The sequence below is a fragment of the Chelonoidis abingdonii genome, chromosome 1, assembly GCF_003597395.2.
Source record: "Chelonoidis abingdonii isolate Lonesome George chromosome 1, CheloAbing_2.0, whole genome shotgun sequence".
In the NCBI taxonomy this organism is placed as follows: domain Eukaryota; kingdom Metazoa; phylum Chordata; order Testudines; family Testudinidae; genus Chelonoidis; species Chelonoidis abingdonii.
The window spans coordinates 177,160,006-177,183,204 of record NC_133769.1 but is presented as its reverse complement, the minus strand read 5'-3'; the positions used below and the strand labels follow the sequence as shown (position 1 = coordinate 177,183,204).

Below are 23,199 nucleotides of genomic sequence, written 5' to 3'. Positions count from 1 at the left end.
ACCAAGGCTGCTCATGGACATTTAGTGGGCCAGTCCCATCTTGAAGCAGGTGGGAGCTGGTTGGCTGGTCCTATCCTGGGACTGTGGGGAGGTCAGTGGGCTAAGGAGGGTGTCTCACCAATGGCCAGCTCAGGGAAAGGATCAGGGGCCTGCTCTCTCCGTGCTCAGCTCCAGCCCAGAGGGCACCACTGCTGCTTCCTGTCCAGACAGCAGAGACAGGGAGGTGGTGCTGACAACATGGCAATTAGGAGCCCTGATCTGCTCCACAGGGTATGTCTACCCTGCAGCTGGGAGCATGCAGCCTGGGTATACAGACTTGTGCTAGCATGGCTCCAATTAGCATGCTAAAAATAGCAATATGGAAGTAGCAACACTGGTGGCGGTTCAGGCTAGTCACCTGAGCTTGGACCCACAGGGCTGGGCAGGCTTGGACTTGGGCAGCTAGTCTGGGCCGCTGCTGGTGTTGCAATGTCTATGCTGCTATTTTTAGTGCACTGTCTTGAACTGACCTAGTGTGAGTCTGTGTACGTGGGCTTGGTGGCTTGCTCCCAGTGACAGTGCAGACATACTCACAATAGCTTCAAAAGGCATCATAGTCTTGTCTGGCAAAGAGCTATGAAAAGTCAGGGTGGCAAACCAAGGTGTGTGTGGAGGCAACTGCCCCCCGGTGCCTTATAGCAAATGATGCTCCTGTTCTTAACTGTGTTTACAAAATATTGTATAATATATACAATACGCAACTTCTATTTTAGACAAGTTTGGCCCAGTTCCTATTGGCCTGTCTAGAAGGAGGCTTCATTTTGAGTCCCTTCTAGAGTTCCTTCATATGATCCCCACAAGAGGTCTTGGTTTCAGTCTTGGCTATGAAAATGTGCAAGACTCATGCACAGCAAGACCGGCCACAGGACTCAGCTAATTGGTTGAATTCTCTTTAGCATGAACAGCTTTGGCTAAACTTTTCCATTAAAAATTCAGCCTGAGGCAGACATCGAGCACATAAACTTTCAGCCCAAATAGTTAAACTTGGCAAAATAAGCCAGGGTCTTATAATGGGGTGTGTTGGGCAACCTTAACAGACTCCCTCTTTTTGAAATACACTTGGACACCTTAAAAGTCTGCTTTTTTCTTTCATTCCCAAACCTTATTGTGACAAGCCTTCATACATTTCTTAAATTTCATAACTCCCTAGTGGAAGCTAACTCTGACCAATACACAAGAATCTCCTTGTTATACAGAAGTAATAGAGTAGCACCTCAAGGAAATTGTTAATCATGATAGAAGGACAAGGATCTTCTGAATGTTTGAGATGTGCTTACATTATAACCATCTTCTGTATGTGGTTGAATAAGTAAGTATCCTGGCCAAATGGTAGTTTCAGCACAGAAAAGTGCTTACTTGCATAATATGTAACTGAATGATTTGCCTTCCTGAATTCAATTGCCAGTCTACCAAATGGGAAGTTAGTAAGAGAACTATCCTCAAAGCAATTTATCTTGACACAAACTAGGGGTAGGCTGGCACTTCAAGCAGCAAAGAACCAATTAACCTTCTATAGCAGTTATAGTTATTCAAAGTTGTATTTAATTTATGGGTTTAGCAGTTTGGATTAATATATTCTAATTTTGCTATGGAAAAGATGAAGAGGAACCCTCAAGGTCAGGTGATTGCTATGAAGCTAAAAATGTTCTAAAGAATTTTCTGATAAGCTAAATGGCCAATTCATAGAAAAACGGGTGTTACATAAATATCTACCAAAGTATAGCATTCAAACTTAACAAAAATGGTAGTTTGAGAGACATGGTGGGTGAGGTAACAGTTGTGATTGGACCAACTTCTGCTGGTGAAACAGACAAGCTTTTGAGCTACACAGAACTCTTCTTCAGGTCTCGGAAAGGTACTCAGAGAGTCACTAAATATAAGGGGAACAGATTGTGTAGCATAAGTAGTTAACATATATTGTAAGAGATAATTCAAAATGAAATGGCTAGTTAATACCTCTGCAATCATAGTCAAACTCTCTCTAGAATGCTCCTACAGCAGCATCAACTTCCGGGACACCACAATCAGCTTCAACAATGGAACCCAGGAACTGGCGTTTACTGATTGTTAACTTCCAGGCAAGGTTCAGACTGGCAGAGTCCTGAAGTTTACTGACAAGGCAGATAAACTGATGTGTCAGGGAACTGATATGCAGCTTAGCAGCAGCAAAGCTCACTTCTGCTGAGGTAGACAGGTAACAGTGGCTCAGAGTTCTGGGTGTCCTAAGCAAGACATTACACTGTAGTATCTTCTAGTCAGGCTATCACAAAGTAAGAATAATAATCTAGTCAAGAAGATTTATTTGTTTACAGTGGGTGGAAAAAACTATACCTACTTTGCATGAGGGGATTAATTTTTCCTGTGCCACCAATATGGACCCTTTCACTTGACTTGACCTGTACTTTTGGCATATGCAACAAGCTTGACAGCTTCCTGAAGTGTCAGTGTTCATTTGACGCCAGTATGAAATGTCTGTGGCCTTTATTTCACCCCATGTATTCTTCTAAACATATTTTTCTGTAACACCTTAGGGATCATCACCCTGGTGCCTTTAAACAAAATCTCCTCTAGTATTGAGAACTTCCTCCTTAACTTGATAATAGGGGCTGAGAATATGCTGTTCTGGACATCCTATGTGAATAGGCTTAATTACGTTCTGCAGGTCCTCATGCTGAGCAATATGTCTGGCAATCACAGTCCACATTCTGTCTGAGAACAGACAGGGTTTTTTGACCAGACTCACATTCAAAAACGTGTGGTCTGTCAAATGTTCTAGAGAGTATATCTGTAACCACCAAGTCTCTCCCAGGTTTGTCTTCAATTTGCAAATCATAGATTTTTAGCTGAAAAAAATTTCTATTTTTGGTGGTGGAGTGGGGGAGGAAAGGTATTTGTCAGACCCCTTTTGGCAAGGGCAAAAAGTGGTTTCTGGTTACTTTCAGACAGCACAGTCCTGCCATAAACAAAGAAATAAAACTTTTTACATCATTGGACTAGAATCATAGAACCACAGGGTTAAAAGGGACCACAAGGGTCATCGAGTCTAACCCCTGACTAGGCCAAAGCCTCCTTCTCTATTTGAGTGTACTGATACTCAGTTTTTGTTAGCACTCGTGATACATATGCCACAGGGCTCCTATTTTGACTACATTGTTGTAAGAGGACTGAGCCATATGCTTCATGGAGAAGTCTGTGAAGAATTTAGTTTGGGGCTTATTTTCATAGTACCTAAGGACTGGGACATCTTCACCTAACACCTTCAGTCTCCCATGTCCACTGGATGTCTTTGCATAGTAATACTCACAGGTTATAAGTTCAGGCAGCTAGATGAGGCACAAATTTCCCAACACAGCTCACCTTTCCAAGGAATATTTGTACTCCTTCCTTGTCTGGTAGGACAGGCATGTTGGTGATGGCCTCAGCCTTACTAAGATCTACCTGTACATCTTGTTGTGTTAACTTCTCTCCAACTATGTTATTTCTGTTACATGGAATTTACATTTGTTTGTTTAGCTTTAGCCCAGTAGCTAGGGATCTTTCTGAAGTAGCTCAGAGCCTCTGCTGATGCTTCTCTGCTGTTTTTCCCCACATCAAAACATCATTTATGTAAAAACCTTAGTACCTTCTATGCCATCAAAAATCTGTTGTACCAAACACAACCCAAACAGGGTCTTCCAAAGGGGCTGTTGAATGTGCACAAACAGATGCTCTGTTTTTCTAAGGGCACTTACCTGAACCCTGCATCAAGTGTAGAACCATCAATCATATTCAGCCCAAATTTCTTGCCATGTAGATTGTGGAAAATGTTCCCTTTTCACATATTGAATTCTTTTGGGTCTATGTACAAGCGAAGGGTTCTGTCTGCTTTTCTACAATTATCTACTCTGTTGGTTCTTCTACTCACTGGATGATTCCCAGAGAATTGAGCTCATCCAGCTCCTCTTTTAGTCTCTGGCTTATGACTAGGAGAACTTTCCTAGGGGCATGAATTGTGGCAGAGTTGTGCTCTTCCAGCTCTATTCTGTGTGCTACTGTGAGTTTCCCTATCCACTCAAACTCTTCCTTAACTGTTTTGGTCCTTTGCCCCTCCAAAGAATGCACCCTCTTTATGAGACCAAGGGTGTGACATGCTTTTAATCCAATAATGGGTGTGCTTTTTGCTGGTATTATTACAAATTTTAATTTTTCCAATTTGTTATTTACTCATGCATTTAATTTACATACACCTTTAATGGGGATAAGCTTACCATGCTAAGCCCTGAGTTTTACCCAGTTATCCTCCAATACCTGCAACTTTTCTTTTAGTGCTAATAACATTGTCTCTAGCAACACATTGGCTTGTGCACTAATGTCCAATGTAAAAATAAATATCTCATTTACTTTGAGGTTGATAGTCCAATCATCTTGTGATGCAATGTTTCCTAGTGCTCCTGTGAAGAATTCATCTGAGTTAGCTGTGCTTTTGTCCTACTCTTTGTTCTTCCTGTAGATACTCTGCTGGTGCTTGCAAACTCTTGCAAACTAATGTAATCCATTACATTTTTTCATCTCTTCCCATATAGCAGGCATTGTTTTGGTTTGTATTGGTTGCCACAGCATGTGCAGCTTCATGTGCTGTTTTTGCAGGATTTCAGCTTTGAGTTTTGCAATCCTTTCTGCCTCAGGTCTCTTCTCTAGTAGTGTTTTCAATTCTCTGTAGTGTCTAGAGCACTGTTCAATCTTCACAAGCTTTATTCTGGACTAGGTGACTTCCTTTACTTGGCAAATTCTAATTACCCTCTTGAGGGTTAATCCTGGGGGTCTCAGTAGTCTCTCTCTCTGTTTTTTGTGCAGATTCCAGTCATGATCTGGTCTCTTACCAGGGACTAAGTTAGACCCCTCAAATTGCAAGATTGGTTCTTCGGTTTTAGATCAGTCACAAACCCTGCTATGGTTTCAGCTTCTTGTTGTACTGTGTTTAAAAACAACTCTCTCGGATGTTTAATTTTTATATGAAGTGCAGTACTCCTCAAATTTCTCTAATACAGTTTCATAGTTAGCCTCCTCTGCCTGAGTTTACAAAAAAATACTAAAAACCAAAGAAACAGCTATTTTCAGAAATAAGGCTACCTTCCTGTCTTCTTTTTTTGCTGGCACCTGCTGCATGAAGATCAAAAGTGAAGCACTGTTTAAACCTTCTTAAGTTGTTTTCCACGTTTCCAGAGCTTCAACTCCACTGGGCCTTTTAACTGCTCCATTTTTCCACACAGATTCTTTTTTTAGTTCCTTTTTATTCCCCTTTAAGCTCCTTTTAATACCATGGGGGGTATTCAGTGATCACTCAGTGCTGAAGGAGCTTGCAAGATAACTGTTTTATCCCATATGCAGTGTTTTTGTAGTCGTGTTGGTCCCAGGACATTAGAGAGAGAAGGTCGATGAGGTAATATCTTTTACTGGACCAACTTCTGCTGATGAGAGAGACCAGCTATTGGCTTACACAGAGCTCTTCTTCAGCTCTGGGAAATAGACTCAGAGTGCCACAGATATACTAAGCAATCTATTTAATCTTATGTTTAAGTAGTTAACACATATTTCAAGGGATCACTAGATTCAGCTGCCAGTGAGTAACAATAAGAGCTTCAAAGTGCCCCATAGGGACACTCTGTCTGGGAGGCTCAGCGCTTAAAGGAGAAGTCCAGAATACCACAGCTATCACTTAATATTTGGACTACATTGTTCAATTTCCACCTTCTGTTGGATAGAATGAATGTGACCTGACAACATCTGCATAAGAGCCTAATAAAAGATAATAGTGGCCCCACTGTGACCTTGAGAAGGCCCATACACTAAAGAGTTTATAAACAATTTTTTAAAAATTAGGCCTAACCAAGACACTGCTAAAAAGCAAAATGAAGTGCTCGAGTGTTGTGGAGGAACTCCAGTGTTTTGATATCATATTAAGGTTTCATACTACCAGTTCTGCCCATGTGTTTGTGGTTTCAGATGACTTTACAGGGAATTGTAGGGCAGAATGAGGCTCATCATTTTTAAACACTACAGCGTTACTCCCGAAAGTCTTCAGTGTGACCGACTGAAGTATTACTCACACCAGATATGGATACTTGCATCTTTTTTTCTTAGGCTATTTTTTTATGTTATTTGCTCTGCTCCAACAGTGCATTTGGCATTCCATGTGATATCGAGGAAGACAGTCCCTGCTCTTAGAGTTCTACAGTCTATGGTCCAGGTTCTGACATTCCTACTCATGTTGAAATTTACCCTGTGAGTAGACTCTGGAGTAAGGAGCTAATTGGCATCAATAAGGATAGCAGAATTAGACTCTAAAGATATGGACAACAAAAGTGCTAGGAGACGAAGAGGAAGATACCATCCTAGATGTTTTTTTAATGCAAAGAGTAGGGTGACAGCATTTTTATTGACTTGGGTTCGCTTTAAGGCTTCAGAATTGAGTTTTCAGCAAGGACTTAAATGAGAAGGTGGATGCCTGGTACTTTGGAATAGAACAATAGGTCCAGGGATAGAGGCCAGCATGGAAGAAGGCACAAAGAAAAGAGAAGATGAAAGGAGAGATAAAGTGAGATTCACTGGCAGAGTAAAGGTCCATATGGTTAGAAATGAGAACAGAGATGGAGGCATGGTTAGGGTTGTGTGGTCTTAAGGGTAAGAATAAGAAGTTTGACCTTGAATTACATTTCAGCATAGTAACGAAAAATGTAAACAAAGCAGTAAGTCTGCTCATATTGTTTAGCAAAAAAAGTGGTGATCACATCTAGTTTCTCAACTTTTAAATGCTTTTAAAAGTGTCAAAGTTTGAAATTTTGTTTACCTAGATTAATTCAATGTGCTCATCTAATGATTTCCTTGTCAAGAAAGGGTATTTCGGGCAAGCAGCAGAATCTCTGAATTTATTGATGACTTGACAACTTTGTCTCAGCTTTTACTTTAGATCGTTTTCTTTACTGAAGGGGAGGGATCACAATTTATGACCAGAGTTCTTAAGGAGCCACAGGGAACTCAAACTCAGTAGCTAACAACATTCACCCAAACAGTTCACAGGAGAATGATTTGGTAAGGAGCAAGTTATGTTTTACATTATTAAAGATATAATAGCTGAAAACAAGAGATTAAAATGCTAGCAACTAAAGGACAGGGAGCAATGAAGCTACTGTATTAGTAAAGGATATTGTTTTTCCAGGAGGCTATATGAAATTGTTGCACATAATTGTAAAAAAAAAGTTTCAAAGTTACTGTTGATACAATAAACAAGAAGTAGCTTTTTAGTCTTCGGCATAAAGAGGTACTCCTTTCAAGAGTGACTGAAGACTAATCCATATATTTTGCCACATTTTAAATCCAATCTATTGCGGCCACAGTGGGGCAGTCAAAGACAACACATAATATCTGTTTTCAAAATGCTTCCACAGTGCACAGTGAAGTAGATTAAATATGTTAGATACCAAGGGCAAAATCTCACAGTGCTTATTCAGCCAAAACTCCTGTTGAAGCCTGAGTAAGTACTGAGTAAAGACTGTGACAGCTGACCCACATTTATCAGAACCATACAAATCTTGGTCTGCTGTATTTTTGAAATTGGGCAGTCAACCCCTATGCTGTAATATTCCTACAGCATTCTGTTAAAGGGAAAACTCAGGAAACATATCCTAATCATTACATTTAATTATAATCTGTAAGTCACCCCAAAAGGTAATGTCTCAATTGTAATAAACAGGAATCATTCAAAGCTGGTCAAGGAACTGCTACTGTGACAGTATGCCATAAAGTAGGCCTGAAAGAATCAGTTTTACCGGTTGAAATTACTGGAAATCGGATCAGACAGAAAAGCTTATATAAGATTCCTGAGGGCTTTTGATTAAAAAAGAAAGGAAGAAAGAAATCAGAGAAACAATTTGGCTTTCATTCTTGCAAACAAAACTACTCACAAAAGTAAACAGAATATCAGGTAGATATAACCATTTCTTTTTATTACACCTACACTTCTGATTTACATCCAAATACAATTCCCATTAAGTCAATGGAAAGACTCCTTATTGATTTCAATCAAAATTAGGCTGGGCCCATAAACTGGACAGTTCTGCTCCCTAATAAATCACAGAGTTTTGACATTAACATAAATAACAGCAAATTAAGACTAGATATGCATATCTCCTATATGCCAACAAATATTTCTTCTGCAATTATTGAACTTTAAAAAATTGAAACTCTGATATCAAATTATATATTAAAAAACTGCCTTGAAGGCAGGATGAGTATAAAAATCCTAGAATTAGCACCTGTCAGAATAGAAAAATTCAGAGGCATACAGAAGTAGTACACATGTTGGGCTTCATCTTGCTCCCTTTGAAATCAGTGACAAACCTAACACGTATGTCAATGAAAGCATGATTAGGTCTTCTAGCTCAGGAAAAATAATGTATATGCTGTACATTATAATGCAATCCTGTCTCCCATTTTATTTAACTAGGCCTCTCGTTGATCTGTGAGATTCTTTTATGTAAAAATAGGAGGCAAACATGGAAAAATCACTAGGAGCATTTTTTTTTATTTGACAGTTTTTCCATAAATAGGGTATCCTAACCCCTTCTGAACTGCGCGATATTATCTGAGGAAGCATGTGATTTCACTTTCTAGTATTCGGCCAGACAGTGACTTGACATTATCTGTAGCAGTGAAATTAAACTTGTGTCTTTCAAAGGGTAAATGCAAAGCCTAAAAGTACCACCAAAGGGCAAATGCACAACCTAGTCCTTGTGATTGTATAAAGTAAATGTAAAATGGACAGCCTGAATTCAGCCAACTTCAGATATTTCCACCAGTTATAGAAGACAGTACTACTGGCCTCCCTCTCCTTTTTTTTAAAGCATAAATGCCATAAGTCCAATGTCTTTGTTCAGTCCACCTTGAAGGGTCCCTTGAAATGTGTGTTAACTACTTAATGCTAAACAATCTGTTACACCTTGTATTTCGCTGTGACACTCTGAGTAAGTTTCTCAGACCTGAAGAAGAACTCTGTGTAAGCTTGAAAGCTTGTCTCTTTCACCAACAGAAGTTGGTCCAATATTACTTCACCAATGGATATTACTTATCCATCTAATATTCTGGGACTGACACAGCTACAACAACACTGCCTATTTTTGGTCATCTTTCACCTTGACTCTGATCCGTCTTCAAAAAATAAGAACAACTCGCCCCCCAAATAAAAAAGAGATGCCATCTCTGAAAAGCTTCCTGGTTCCCAGTACATAGTATGGCACATCTCCCACTCTAACAAGAGAATAAGATCATGGTGTGTCTTTCAGTGCCATCAGGTTTTTTTCTCTCTTCCTGCACTGTATTTCTGATCTGATCTTCAGATGATTCTGTATAGAGTGATAAATTAACTGCAGGCTGAACACACACAGGAGCAGCACAGATGGACCCAGTGCTATCAGAAGAGCATTTGCAGGGGCACAATATGGAATTCTTTCCAAGGCTCTTTTTCAGAAACTCACAGCAGGAAAATTTGGAATATGTCCCCATTCTGTAAAGTCTTGATGCCTTTGAAGAATTCATTCTTCTGATATGCTAATCACAATTATAATGGACTCTTCTGGAATTCCTTTCCATGTACTTCAGTATGTAATACAATGGGAATTCCATTCTAGTGTGGAATAGGTTAATCTTTAATTATGAAGTGTTTAAAAACATTCAGCAAAGTCAATAACTTAAAATTTTCCAATCTAAAAATTTATATGGAAACATGAGGAAAAGTTACTTTTCACAAAAGTATTTGCTTTTAAGTTCAGAAGCTGGGCTGTTGCAACAACAGAATACAAAATATTCAAGGTCTTGTTTCCTTCAACGAATTCAGCAATATAATAGTTTGGAGCTGAATTCTTTGGATCACTGGAGTTGAATGGTTCTTGTGTTTTCTCTGAATCACTCACCCAGCCTGCCTTCTACAGTATGCAGTAAACAGCTTTAACTTCTTAAAGCTGTTTTCAAAACTAGTGATTTTGAATGAAAAAAAATCATATTGGGTAAAAACTACATTCTCTGACAATTTCTGGAGGTTGCCCTATGTGCTCTGTATATTGAAATGTTACTACCTCAAAGTAACTACACCTTTACCCTGATATAATGATGTCCTCGGGAGCCAAAAACTCTTATCGCGTTATAGGCAAAAACCGTGTTATATTGAACTTGCTTTGATCCACCAGAGTGCACAACCTCCCCCACCCCGGAGCACTGCTTTACCACATTATATCAGAATTTGTATTATATCGGGTCGCGTTATATCGGGGTAGAGGTGTAGTTAGTGTCAGTTCACTTGGTATTTAATACAACAATGCTGATCTTATGGAACTGACTTTAAACTCTTCTAGAGTATGTCATCACCTGTGCAGTCTACCTTCAGCTGTGTTTCAGTTTAATATGTTTACATGGTAAAAATATTTTCTGGTACATTGTATCTTAGCTGATTTTTTGAATAGTAATATTCTAAATAATAAGAAGGCTTGGAGGGATTAGGTTTTTAATCAGTCAATGCTGGTAAACATCATTTTCATTGCACAGCCACAAACTGACAAAAATTTTCATCAATAATCAAAATTTAAAGACGGCCAAAGTAAGAGAAATGCTCCTTGAGAACTTATTAGAGTTTGATTTGAGGATATTTAGTTTGTATACTTTGGCATATGTAGACCCACCCCATAATTTCACATAACTGTGCACATTCAAATAGAAAAAAACTGAAAAAAATGCTTAAAAATAAACAGAGATATTTTATTCATCAAAATTACAAAAAATAAATAAATAAAACAAAATTGAATTCTGCAAAGCCTAATAATAAGTAAACTATCACACACAATGAAACTATATTTACTGTAGACATTGCAATAGCCTTTCAAAACTGCCACGTACGATAAAGCCCAGTCACATGATTAGCAATAAAAACAAAAGCTTTGGTATTACTGTACTATCCCTATATTTTTAATCTCAAGCATGGACATTAGTATTAGATATTGCTAGAAATCTATAAATAGCTTTATATTCTGAATGTTTGCCACATCTCCCTAATTATAGTCTTGGAATAACTCTGATTAATAAATTAAAAGTAAACAATTATGAATGCCTGCAATCAAGCTTCAGATGCATGACAAAAACAGACTTGCATGAAATTAAACTGAAAATTCAGATAATTATTAAAGTGTTTTGAGAGGCCTTTGGTAATATTAAGTATTAATGGCAAAATGCCATAACAATTCATGGAGAGTGGGTAACTGCCATGTTCTTCTTTTATTGAAGGCCGTGTTTCCAAAAACTATCTTGAAATGTTGACTAGTAGCTATTGGAAAGTAACATTTTCAAAAGCATCTAAGTCTAATTGAAAAAAAAAAAGGGACTTAGGACCCTTAATCACATGGGGTGTTTTAAAATATTTTACCCAGTGTCATTCCAATATACACAGTCTTAATTTCATTGATGTTACTTCAGAAATAATATTCAAGCACATCAGTTTGACACATCTATGATTGTGAAGATATTTAAGGATTACTTAGATGCTAACAATGGCTATTTGTTTTGGCCCAGATCCAGTGTGTGTCATACCTTGCACAAAAGCCAATCTTAATAATAATCAGAAGATCTTAAGGTTTGGGAAAAAATCCTATGAAAAATGAATAGTTTGATGTCATGATCTCACTGGACACATTTCCAGTTATGGATCACAAGGGAAGTTCACTTCTAAAAATGACTTGCTAGAAGTTGTACTGGTTAATTATACAACACTATCCCAGACAATACTTTGAAAAATCTAATGAATAACCATTCTGACTCTAAGCACTTTATATCACATATGATGCAGCTAAAATATATTTTAAAAGTTCCCCGTATGTAGTGGAAGGTATTACCAAAGTCCTGGAAGGAAACTGACCCTGTCCATGTATCTCAGAGTATTTAATTAGGGAATCAAGTCACCACAAGAAACAGGAAATTGTATTTCTGAATATATAATAAAAACAGTTATTTATTTAAATGACACCTTCTGAATTGTATGTTGTCTGGGAAGGACAGTTTGTATTTTGTTAGATTTCTCATAAAGCAACTTAGAGAGGAAATAGAACTGTATAGCATGCTATTAGATACATGGGAGTATAATATACTGTAGTAGGGGACCAAATTTAAACGTGACAGGTTGAGAAATACGTAGCTTGCCCATGATTTCTCTCTTTCTTCCTCTTCCTAAATAATAGTCTTTCTCCATTCCTATGTTATCCCTTGTAGCTGTACTCCTTTTATCTTCCCCATCATCAATCTTCTCACTCCCTGATGTGTCCTTACATAGAAATAAAATGACTGAGTTACATACAGCACCATTACATAGGAGAAGGAATTATGCCTTTGGGACTTGGTCCACAGAGTTTCCCCCTCAGTATAGGTAGTACAGTGTGCCACTTCTCTGTGGCTTTGATGGGTGCATACACCCTCTCATACATAAGAGAAACTGGGACACTTCCAGTCTGTTAAACAAATCAGCACCCGTCCTAAAGCTGAGGAACAGAGGAGTTGATGCCAGAATGACTGACAAATTCATATTAGTTGATTTAACTGTAATCTAGAAGGCATATTTTAAAACGTAGACACAAAACAAAATACATGGTTAGGATTAACCATGACTACATGACACACTGTTAAACATAATCTTTGTCTACACTGTATGCTAAATTATGTCTAGCACTCTGTCCCTTCCCAGTGTAAACAAGGCCAAAAAGGAGAACTGAAGTGTTGGGCCTTACAAAACTTTGGTTTTGTGGATCGGTAACTTATTTAGTATGGTTCTGTATCTGAATTAAAAAATAATGCCTTCTAGACTGGACCAATTATTCAGCAAAGGACTACCGTGCTATACCCACTAAGCAGTGTAATGGTGGAAACATCCATTTTTGGCTCTGAAGATAAGTGAAGGATAGATTTCCTTTGAGATGGATCACCATACCAGTATACTGTAATGTCAACTCACAGCATTTGAACTAAATCAATTCAACTATATCATCATCCTAACTTCCAAAATATAGTTGAAGACACTATCTAATTTTATCTGTATCTTTAAAAAAAATTGCAGACTCCCTCCTGGCCTGCTGTCTGCCATTTGCTTTTATTACCTCTTGTTTCTTATTATAACCAAGCGCAGTGAAAATTCAAGCTGCATGTTTTATAGGCTATTCCTCTCCTCAATTTCATTTCATGACCTCCTGTTATTGGGTTAGTTACTATTTAAACAGTTTGTTGTTATCAGTGCTTGCTTCTTTCTCATCTGAATCTTTATTCTCAGAAAATTCTCTGCAGAGGCTATTTTATCTATAAAAGTTAGCTTGCTTCTATAGTATTTGCATTTTGATAAATGACACATGGTCCGCTGCAAATCACAAAACAAAACAAAAAATAACCATCATTCCAGTGAATAGATTTTTTGCCCCTACTTTGAAAGATGTAACTTCATCAATTTTTGTACATTCTTCTCATATTAGTGATACTAGAATGTTTTATTTTCATTGTGTCTGCAAAATTAGCTAGCTGACAAACTGTACTCTACCTCATGCAGTTAATAAGGTAAACAAACACTGGTTAATACAAACCCTTATGGCACCTACTCACTCTGTCTTTGCCTGAACAGTTACCAGTAATTGTTTCACTCTATTTGTTCTTGTTAAGCTGATTCTTAAAGAAATTTTTCCAGCCATTCTGCTCGTCCCAGCACTTAGAAAGTTTGTAAGGTAAGTATCACTTGTCAGCATGAATTAACTAGGTAACTTTTTAAATACTTTTTAACAACCTATCATGCATTTTTTCCTCACTAGGCTGAACATAATCCATGTACCATTACAAGAAAATAGACATTGTGTGATTCATGAAAACAACATAATTCACCTAATTTCAGTGTATAAATTTGGGGCCCCATTCTGATCTCACTTAAGTTTTGCCCTGGGTTACTATTTAACTAGATTGCTGGCATCAATCTGTTTTGTTCCTCGGTTGAATCTAATAACCCTGAACTGTCTCTGCTCAGGCTACTTTATTCAACTTTAGTGTCTCAGGCTGACTTAAGCAGGATCAGGCCCATAAAGTCCACCAAATTATACAGTGAGGACAAGGTAATAATCCTATTCCTACATAAAACTGGGAAAAAAACAAAATATATTAAGGACTGGATTCAGCAATATAACAGATAGGCAGGAGTAATTTTGAAGGCATGTCTTTATATATGATACAATTCAGTTTGAAGCAGCTTTTTATCTCACTAAATCAGATTTAAGGCAGAACTGTTAAGGTTTCACCGTTAATAGAATCACCAATTTAGTCTGCAGTGGCATTACAACTTCTATTTTCATTACACATACACATTTCCCACATGTATATGTTTCTCTGGGGCTTAGAATTCCTTTATAAATGCAGATAAACTTTTACTATATTTTAAAGAAAATTGGTCCATGGGCTACAACGTTGGGCTAGCCAAAAACAGAGGTACCGAGCCTAAACTCCCTCTGTATTGACTAAAGATCCTATTTATATGCTAGAAATGTCTTTTTTTATGATCTGGTGTTGTCTTGGCAACCTCTAGTAAAAAGCTAAAATTTTGTCTCCCTGGAAAAAGGCATAGCTTTTAGTTCTTTCAGAAGTTGCCATATCAGTTCCTCATCAATTTGAGACACAAATATTGAGGATGGGGTGTTACTACATCTTAATTCTCCCTTTCTGTTCCAAAATTGAATCCTGCTGTAGGTCTTGCCTTCCATCATATCAAGTCGAGACAAGTCTCTTATTCTCCCCACCTGCTAACCCTAATATCAAAAACACATTTACCCTCAGTTCTGTCAGTAGGTTGGAGGATAAAAGGCTTCACAAAAGTCAGAAAGCCATTTTCTGAGATTTCTGTTTTTTCCTGTACTGTTTAAACTATTCACGAGCTCTTACAGTAGTCTCACAGTCTAAAGCCTTTGGGAAATTTACTAATCCTAAACTACAGTACTTATGGGCATTCTCCAGCTGCCCCATCCCTCTTGGTTGTATATTGTCTCTTAACTAGTGTTTCAGTTTGAGCTTGTAATGCAGTAACTTTTCTTAGTAATTTCTTCTCCAGACTTTTCCTCTCGCTACTTCATCTGTCATTTTTTCCAGTCCCTAAACTCCAGTTTCCACTCCACTACCAGACATACAAAAAACAAAGTAAAAGCCAAACCAGTATTTTTTACCACTCTACTAACAGTCACACATGGAGACTCTAATAAAGCTTCTTCAGATTAAATTTTAGAACCAGGGAACTCTGCAATTCTCCATAACAGCTGTCTTTACATCAGCCATTAGATGCATCAGCTTTCCTTCAATTACAGCTGCCTGCTTTCACATGTCAGATTTGTCAGAGGGCCCACTGTCCTTTAGCTCAATAGCCCAAAAGAGGTGAACACTTTTCTTGGCAATAGTTTGTTTGTGGATCAGTAATGATCCAAACAGGCCTGATCCAGTCATTAAATATACCAGAGAAGGCAAAAATGTTGGTTTGCCTATCAATTTCATCTTTCTCCAAATGCTGGCCTGCTTTCACCTGAGGCCTGTCTCTTTGTCCACAGAGATGGGAGGCAATATACTGGCAGAGTCTATGGTGTCCTGTGGCATAAGTACTTCTCCATGGAGAATCTCTGGAATGAGTTTTCTCAAAGCTACTGAAAATATTAATAGGAATAACTCCTGACACTCAAAAAAAAATTTGGTGCTGTATGCCAACAGAAAAAGAATAGAAAAATCTGGCAACTTTTTTTAAAAAATGTGATGAGTGCAGTCCAAGAGGTAACCTCCTTCAGAAAAAGCTGAATTAGGAAGACTGAGACAAGGGTGGGATGCACTGTCAGACATACGTTTTAGGAGAAACTAAACACAGAAGTAAGCCAAAATCTTTACAAGGGAAAGTAAAGAGATATCTGCTAAACCACACCAGAAGTATGTGATAGCAGTGAGAATCCAGTACAAAGACTAGTGAGTGAAAACAACAATATATATTGGACAACAGAAGAGCAATCTAGGATTCCCTAATGGATTGCAATACTCTCTAGCTAAAGGGTGTGTCTGCCGAGGAGCGCAAGTCCAGTTTGTAATATATGGTCAAAGGATGTATGTTTAATCAAGCTGCTGGTTTTCATATTTCTTTAGCGTATGCAGCCTGTTCTAGATATAGTACATGACAACTTCATATTCTTTTATTTGAATTCTGCTCTTGTATTGTATTTTCTCCACCTGCCAAGAGTTTGGCACCATTGTCTCCTGCACGATGGATGAGAAGCTACGAAAAAAGAGTCTTATGGCTTCAGATTGGCTTGGTTCTTTTTAGGTAGACTCAGATTGCTAGGCAAATATCTAACTTGTGCCACTTTTTTCTTTTTGGCACAGGGATTAGGGTAAAAAAGGAAGAAGCACTATTTTCTGTGAACACAGAAAGAGTGTGTTGTACTTGGAGATAAATAAAGGAGAGGTGCACAGAATAATATCGTTGTGGAATATGTCACAAGGCTCTTCTGTGGAGTACTGCACACCCTATAGGTAGCTGGCTGTTAGAAAGGCCATCTCTATAGACAGGAAATAAAGCAACTCATATAGTAGGAGCACAAAGTCTGTATATTAGCACCTGAAATGCAAGGTTTACCCTGCATATGGAAAAAGATTACATGGAATTGAATAGATATTATGCTGCTTTGATAGATCTAGTAACATGTGGATTGGAGTAGAGAAGCTGTCCATGAGTTCTCCCACTGATTTGTTGAGAGGTGAAGGACATAGCTTCAAGGTCAAAACACTGCGAGTATGAAGAAATCAACCTAGGGAAGCTCCTTTTTTTGCAACTGAAAGAAACTGATCTCTTTGCTTTCTGTTAGCATCATGCCTAAAAGCTACCCCAGGCATCAGTAGATTCTGTTAATGGATATTTTCCTGGCTTACAAGAGAATATTTATGACTTTTGGTGAGTAACATAATGGGCTTGTAATTTTTTACGTAAGAACCACACTGCTAAGATCAGGTTTGTCAAGTTTTTGCGAGGTATCATCTCCTCAGTGAATGAGGTCCTGGCCATTTGGGAAAAAATTAGTTTCCTCCTGACATATTAACTAGGTCAGAAAACCAATATGTCTTGGCCAGTAAGGTGCTATAAGGTGACTTTGTGTCCTGTTTTTATCTTCTTCAAAAAAAGAAAGGGGGATCAGAGAAAATGCATTTTGTAAGATGTTTGGACACAGATGTGAGAGGGTCCACCTTGGGATCTTCCTTTGCGTTAACTTTAAGACCTGCTTAAGGACCGACAATTTCAAGAGGGTCCTAATTAACTCATCAGATTTTGTGCCTGTCACCTCTATTATGTGCAGTGTCTTGATGGATTGGATGTAAATACTTGCCAAGTGGAATAGCTGTATAAGATCTTGGCGTAGAATAGTCATATCGTGGCTCCTGCTGATTTACATATGATACCATGGTTAAGTTGTCTGGCCAGAGAAAAATGTTTTATTTCCAGAAGACTCATTGAAGGGCTCTCAGGGCCAGCCTCACTAATCAAAGTTCCAGGATGCTGATACTATTCTCTGCTCCATCTGGAGTCAAAGCCTTTAGGAAACTGATACCAGCTTGTGTGGCTGAGGAGGACACATTGTGAAGGTAAATTTTGCTATAGTTGTCAGGTGACTGCTGCAATGCAACTGTATTGACAATAGAAAGGGAGCTCAAGGCTTCCTGGGCTACAGTCACATGCTCTAGTGGCATCCTGCCACTTTTTTTTGTCATCAGTCTATGGTTGAAACCATTATTCCCAGTAACAAATGTAGGTTCTTCTACCTTGTGTCTCCTGGGAAGAAGAAGCAAAGGTGAAAGTAAGCTGGTATGGTCTGGTACGGGGTATCGGCAAGAGTCAGTACGCCGTGCTGGACTGGACTGGCTTCTGCAGCGGTGATTTAAAGGGCCCAGGGTTCCAGCTGCTGTGGGGAGCCCGGGTCCTTTAAAATGCTGCCAGAGCCCTGCCGCTGCTGGAGCTCTGGCAGCTGGGCTCGGGTGGAGATTTAAAGGGCCCGGTGCGCCGGCTGCTGCGGGGAGCCCCAGGCCCTTTAAATCCCCGCCAGAGCTCTGGTAGCCAGGCTTGGGTGGGATTTAAAGGGCCCGGTGCTCCTGCCACTGTGGAGAGCCCCGGGCCCTTTGGATCTCTGCCGGAGCTTCGGCAGCCGGGCTCCCACAGTGATTTAAAGGGCCCAGAGCTCTGCGGCAGCCGGAGCCCCAGGCCCTTTAATTCAATCCTGAGTCCCAGGGCTCCCAGCCACCTCTGCAGCTGGGAGGATCCGGAATGATTTAAAGGCTCTGGGGCTCCCAGCCACAGCCGGAGCCCCAGGGCCTTTCAATCTTGAAAGGTCCCGCATCTTCTGCTTGAGGCCACGCCCCTGCTCAGGACTCTGGCGTACTGTTAAGTCCTTTAAGTTACTTCCACTCCTGAGAAGGAGAATTGGGATCATGGAGATTAGCTCCTGATTTGACTCTTAGGATATACATACCCTTCCTTTGTTTATGCTGATGATGTGTCCCAAACTGAAAGAACCTTTCTGTTCTTTAAGGATACAGCCATGACTCTAGGTATTAAAACCAAACAACCAGTGATCCGATTACCAAATAACAAAGAAGGGCAGCAATATCTCCAAGGGGAGGGGGAGAAGGAGGAAACCCCATGAGTTTAAATTATAGGTAAAATGGTTCATGAATCCAGACTAGTCTTGTGAACCCAACTTTTATGTTTAGAGGTTCACAAAGCCATTTTGCGGGTATCCTCAATTAATGAAGTCTGACATGCAGTGCTCTCTGCTTCTCTGCAGTTCTAGTCTCAAAAAATAGCTCAAATGCAGGAAAGAGTGATGCAAAAGGCATGTCAAGTCCATTTATAATGCTGTTTGTGGACAATTTTCAAGCAAAAGGCTTTGTGCATTATGCTGTGCTTTAGCACTATTAAGTATAGGATAGCATATCATTGTTCAACTCTCTACCCAGTATGAATGACTGACCAAACAGACATAAAAATATCTGACATATGTGCTGTAGTCTAAAGCATGTCATGATTTTGCAATAATTTTCCTCATTATTGCAAAACTACAATATTACAACCAAAAAGGCAGGCACATAATAAAATCAAAGCTCTATGAAACATATGGAACAATTGCCCAATAGTTATATCTGTTAAAATCTACTGAATAGATAAAGCAGTTGAAAACTTTCCAAGGTTCTATGATTTTTTTACACTGATGGGGAAAAGTCCTATTTTTGGTTAAATGGTCTACCATTTCCCAGTGGTTTTAACCAATCATAACTTGCCAGCTGGCCTTAAGAATAAAAACAGTATGTAATCCTGCATCTGTTCCTCCAGCTATCACTATCTTCCAGTGGTTCTCAAACTTTTCTAGGGGTGACCCCTTTCACACAGCAAGCCTCTGAGTGTGACTCCCCCTTATAAATTAAAAACAGTTTTTTATATTTAACACCATTATAAATGCTGGAGGTGAAGCGGGGTTTGGGGTGGAAACTGACAGCTCACGACCCCCCAGATAATAACCTCATGATCCCCTGAGGGGTCGCCAGGGCTGGCTCCAGGGGTTTTGCAGCCCCAAACAGAAGAAGGGAAAAAAAAAAAAGCCACGATTGCGATCTGCGGCAATTCAGCAGGAGGTCCTTCGCTCCGAACAGGAGTGAGGGACCGCCCCCCCCCGAATTGCCGCTGAATACTTGAAAGTGCTGCCCTGTTCTGGAGTTGCCGCCCCAAGCACCTGCTTGATAAGCTGGTGCCTGGAGCTGGCCCTGGGGGTCACAACCCCCAGTTTGAGAACCCCTGCTATATTCAGTGGGAGGGATTAAGAAATAAACAAGGGAAGCACATTTACAATGGAATAAACTACAAAGTTTCATGAGTCTTTTATGTATAGAATATTAATGCTGGAAGTGGTGTATTACAAGAGCTTTGAGACTCGATGTATCTGACTTTCTTTTAATTTTTTTCAGTGTGCTGAAACACTTTCAGTAAATGCCAGCAACGTTTTGAAAGAATGTCAGCATGTAGAATTTCAAATAAACATTCTTTGGTTTAAAACCAGACAGACATACAACCTGTTGTTTTACAAAACCCTAGGCCTATTATGGTAGCTGTGGTGAATTCAGCAGGACAAACAGAATAGTCATTACAATAGAATTACACTAGATTAGTTCCACACTGTGGCTGCAAGCCACTTCTTCAACTGAAAGTATGTTAAGGAATTGGTCAAGCAGCCATTTTGTTCCTGCAAAAACAATGAGGAGTCCTTGTGGCACCTTAGAAACTAACAAATTTATTTGGGCGTAAGCTTTTGTGGGCTAGATGCATCTGATGAAGTAGGTTCTAGCTCACGAAAGCTTATGCCCAAATAAATTTGTTAGTCTCTAAGGTGTCACAAGGACTCCTCGTTGTTTTTGCTGATACAGACTAACACAGCTAACACTCCAAAACCTGTCATTTTGTCTCTGATCCTTATGATGGGAACCTATAAATCTATGGGCATTCTGAAGGATACTCTATTAATTAGAATAATCTGTGTATTTGTGTAATCATTTTAATTTCTATGGTGCAGATGAACATATATTTGAAATGAGCATATATTTAGTTAAGATTCTTAATGTAAGTAATCATTATAAAAAGGGAATTAAAATTTTATTGTACCAAAAGACTGTCATTCAGCATGGAACTTCTGTCGACACACCAACATACTCAATTTCTTATTCCCTTCATATTGCACATCCTGTATATCTTATATGTTGTAAGTCAAGTTTGAACAGTGTTCTCCAGGTTCAAGAATTTTTAGAAAAGTATTCTTCATTATAGCCAACAAGTTTATTTTTATAGCATAATGCACTTCAGTACTACTGTGAGGAGGCTTAAACCCTGAAAACAAGGTCAGTTCCTTTTCAGATGGTAAACTTGAGCAACATAATTAGATATTTGAAGTATAAATGCGGGGGTGGGGGTGGGGAGAGGGATTGATTCTTCAGGTCTTCCACTCATGGAATTCCCACTGAAGTGGAGTTCCAGACTCTTGAGTACCTACGAGCTCAGATCTCTGGTAGGATACTTTTCAGAAGATTTTAGATAATGTCAATGGATCATTGGATGCCAATATCAGTCAAAAATGGACAAGAGCAACTTAATCTTCCTCGACACTGCATGCCTTCATCACAGAAATGTGTAAAAATGCCATTAAGAAGATGTTGACAAACTTTCCAATGAACAAAACAAAGTTAACAGCTGAAAAAATATGTTAAAAAAGCTAAACTGTGATTCATGTTTGAGTAGATGGATCCATAATGTTAACAGCATAGTACGTTATCCCATGTCTCTAATTTTAAGAAGGCCACAAGAAGTTAACATTTTTTATGCTAAAAAAAGGATATTTTTATTAATTTGATACTGAGGGAATAACCTGTGAAGAAAAATTATAAACTAGCAAGCTTGTTAAGAGTTTTAAGAGGACTGAATAAGTCAACATATTGCTATACTACTGTATAGTTCAAAAACAAGCTAGTTCATGTGAAATTGCTAAATGTCTGAGTGCTTAATAAAGGTGATTACAAACACAGTATAAAGACTTGCATATGATCTAATTATGTCAGAATGGATTTTACATGGAAAACAATGTCCAAAATGTTTCATGTGGTTCAAAGGAATCAGTAAGAATTTTTGTTCACCTTTTAAAAAAGCATGTCTTTGCAAATTGACTCCGGGGTTGTGGGTGGGTGTGATGAGGTTTACAAACCCCTCACTAAGGCCAAGGCAAGAAAAGACCTGCAGCAGTACTGGGCCAGGAAGGTTCCGCCCCTCAGGCACTGTCAAGCATGTTCCTGGGGAACGGAGAAGTATAAAAAGAGCTCCAGCAGCCCAGGTAGTTGGGGTGGAGAGAAACCCTTTCCAGGAGGTGAAGGAGTGTTTACTGAGGTTCCCCCACACCCTCCAGATTCAGGGAGAACTCTATGCTGGGCACCAGAGGGTTGCCTGCATCAGGCCCAAGACTCTGGGGGCTTGGAACAAGGACTATTATCAAACAGCAGCCGTGCCCCAAACTGAGACAATGGGTGGGGTAGGAAGTGGCTGGGGAAGGTGAACAGGAGGTAGGCCAAGTGTAGGCCAGGCGGTGCTGTCACACTTTCAGGGCCCTAGCCTGGGACCTGGTGGAATGGGAGGATCTGGGCTACCCTACCACCTCCAGATTTCCCTGTGCCTAGTCCTAGGACAGGCAAGACTAGGGTGCGACTGAGAAGAAAGCTGACCCAGCTGAACCCTGTTCAGGGGGTCCCTCATACACTGAACTGAGAGAGAGACTAGAGCAGCAGGCCCTGACCACTAAGCCTGCTGACTGGACAGACCACTCTGCTACAGTGGAGAACAAGGGAGTGGAGAGAGAGAAGAGAAAAACACTAGTTGATAAGAAAACTGGCTGGCTTAGGCATTACTTAAAAACCTTCAATGAAGATTACGTTTTTCAAAAGCAGCCCAGTTATCCAAACCCCGCACACTATTAATGAAACAAAACAGTGAATCCAGACTACTATGTCTGAGGCACAAATGAGGTTGAAACAGGAATAAAACAAATGCAGCTGACACAACTTAATAAACTGTTCAAATTAGATAAGAGACACTCACACTTGTGGTGTAAGCAGCTTCAGGGTCATCCTCTAACACTCGTGACAGACCAAAATCAGAGACTTTACACATGAGGTTACTGTTGACTAAAATATTACGGGCTGCCAGATCACGATGTACATAGCCCATATCTGAGAGATACTTCATGCCAGATGCGATTCCACGAAGCATGCCAACCAGCTGAATGACTGTGAAGTGTCCATCATGCTTCTGCAAGTAAGATAGTGCACAGTGTAAGTTCAAGGAACATTTCTAGTTTTGATGGATTTAACACTATTTACATAAACTGCAGTTTGCATTTAAAAATTGATTATAAATTTAGGGTCCAATCCTGCAATCCCAATCCAGGCAAAACTCCCAGTGAAAATCCTCTGTTACACTTGCTTTTATTCCCATTGTTAGCTGGTTGTCCTCTTTCTTGCCCCCTCCTATAC

The 23,199-nt window shown here is 39.4% G+C and overlaps 1 protein-coding gene across 3 annotated transcripts in view; it reads right to left on the bottom strand.

Moving 5' to 3' along the window:
• Positions 1 to 23,199, bottom strand: part of EPHA6 (EPH receptor A6) — a 900,076-nt gene that overhangs the window by 60,701 nt on the left and 816,176 nt on the right. For all 3 annotated transcript variants that reach the window (XM_075072813.1, XM_075072800.1, XM_075072802.1), the window contains one exon: positions 22,766 to 22,975. In XM_075072813.1, the coding sequence (XP_074928914.1) occupies positions 22,766 to 22,975 (210 nt within the window). The remainder of the gene's footprint in view (positions 1 to 22,765; positions 22,976 to 23,199) is intronic.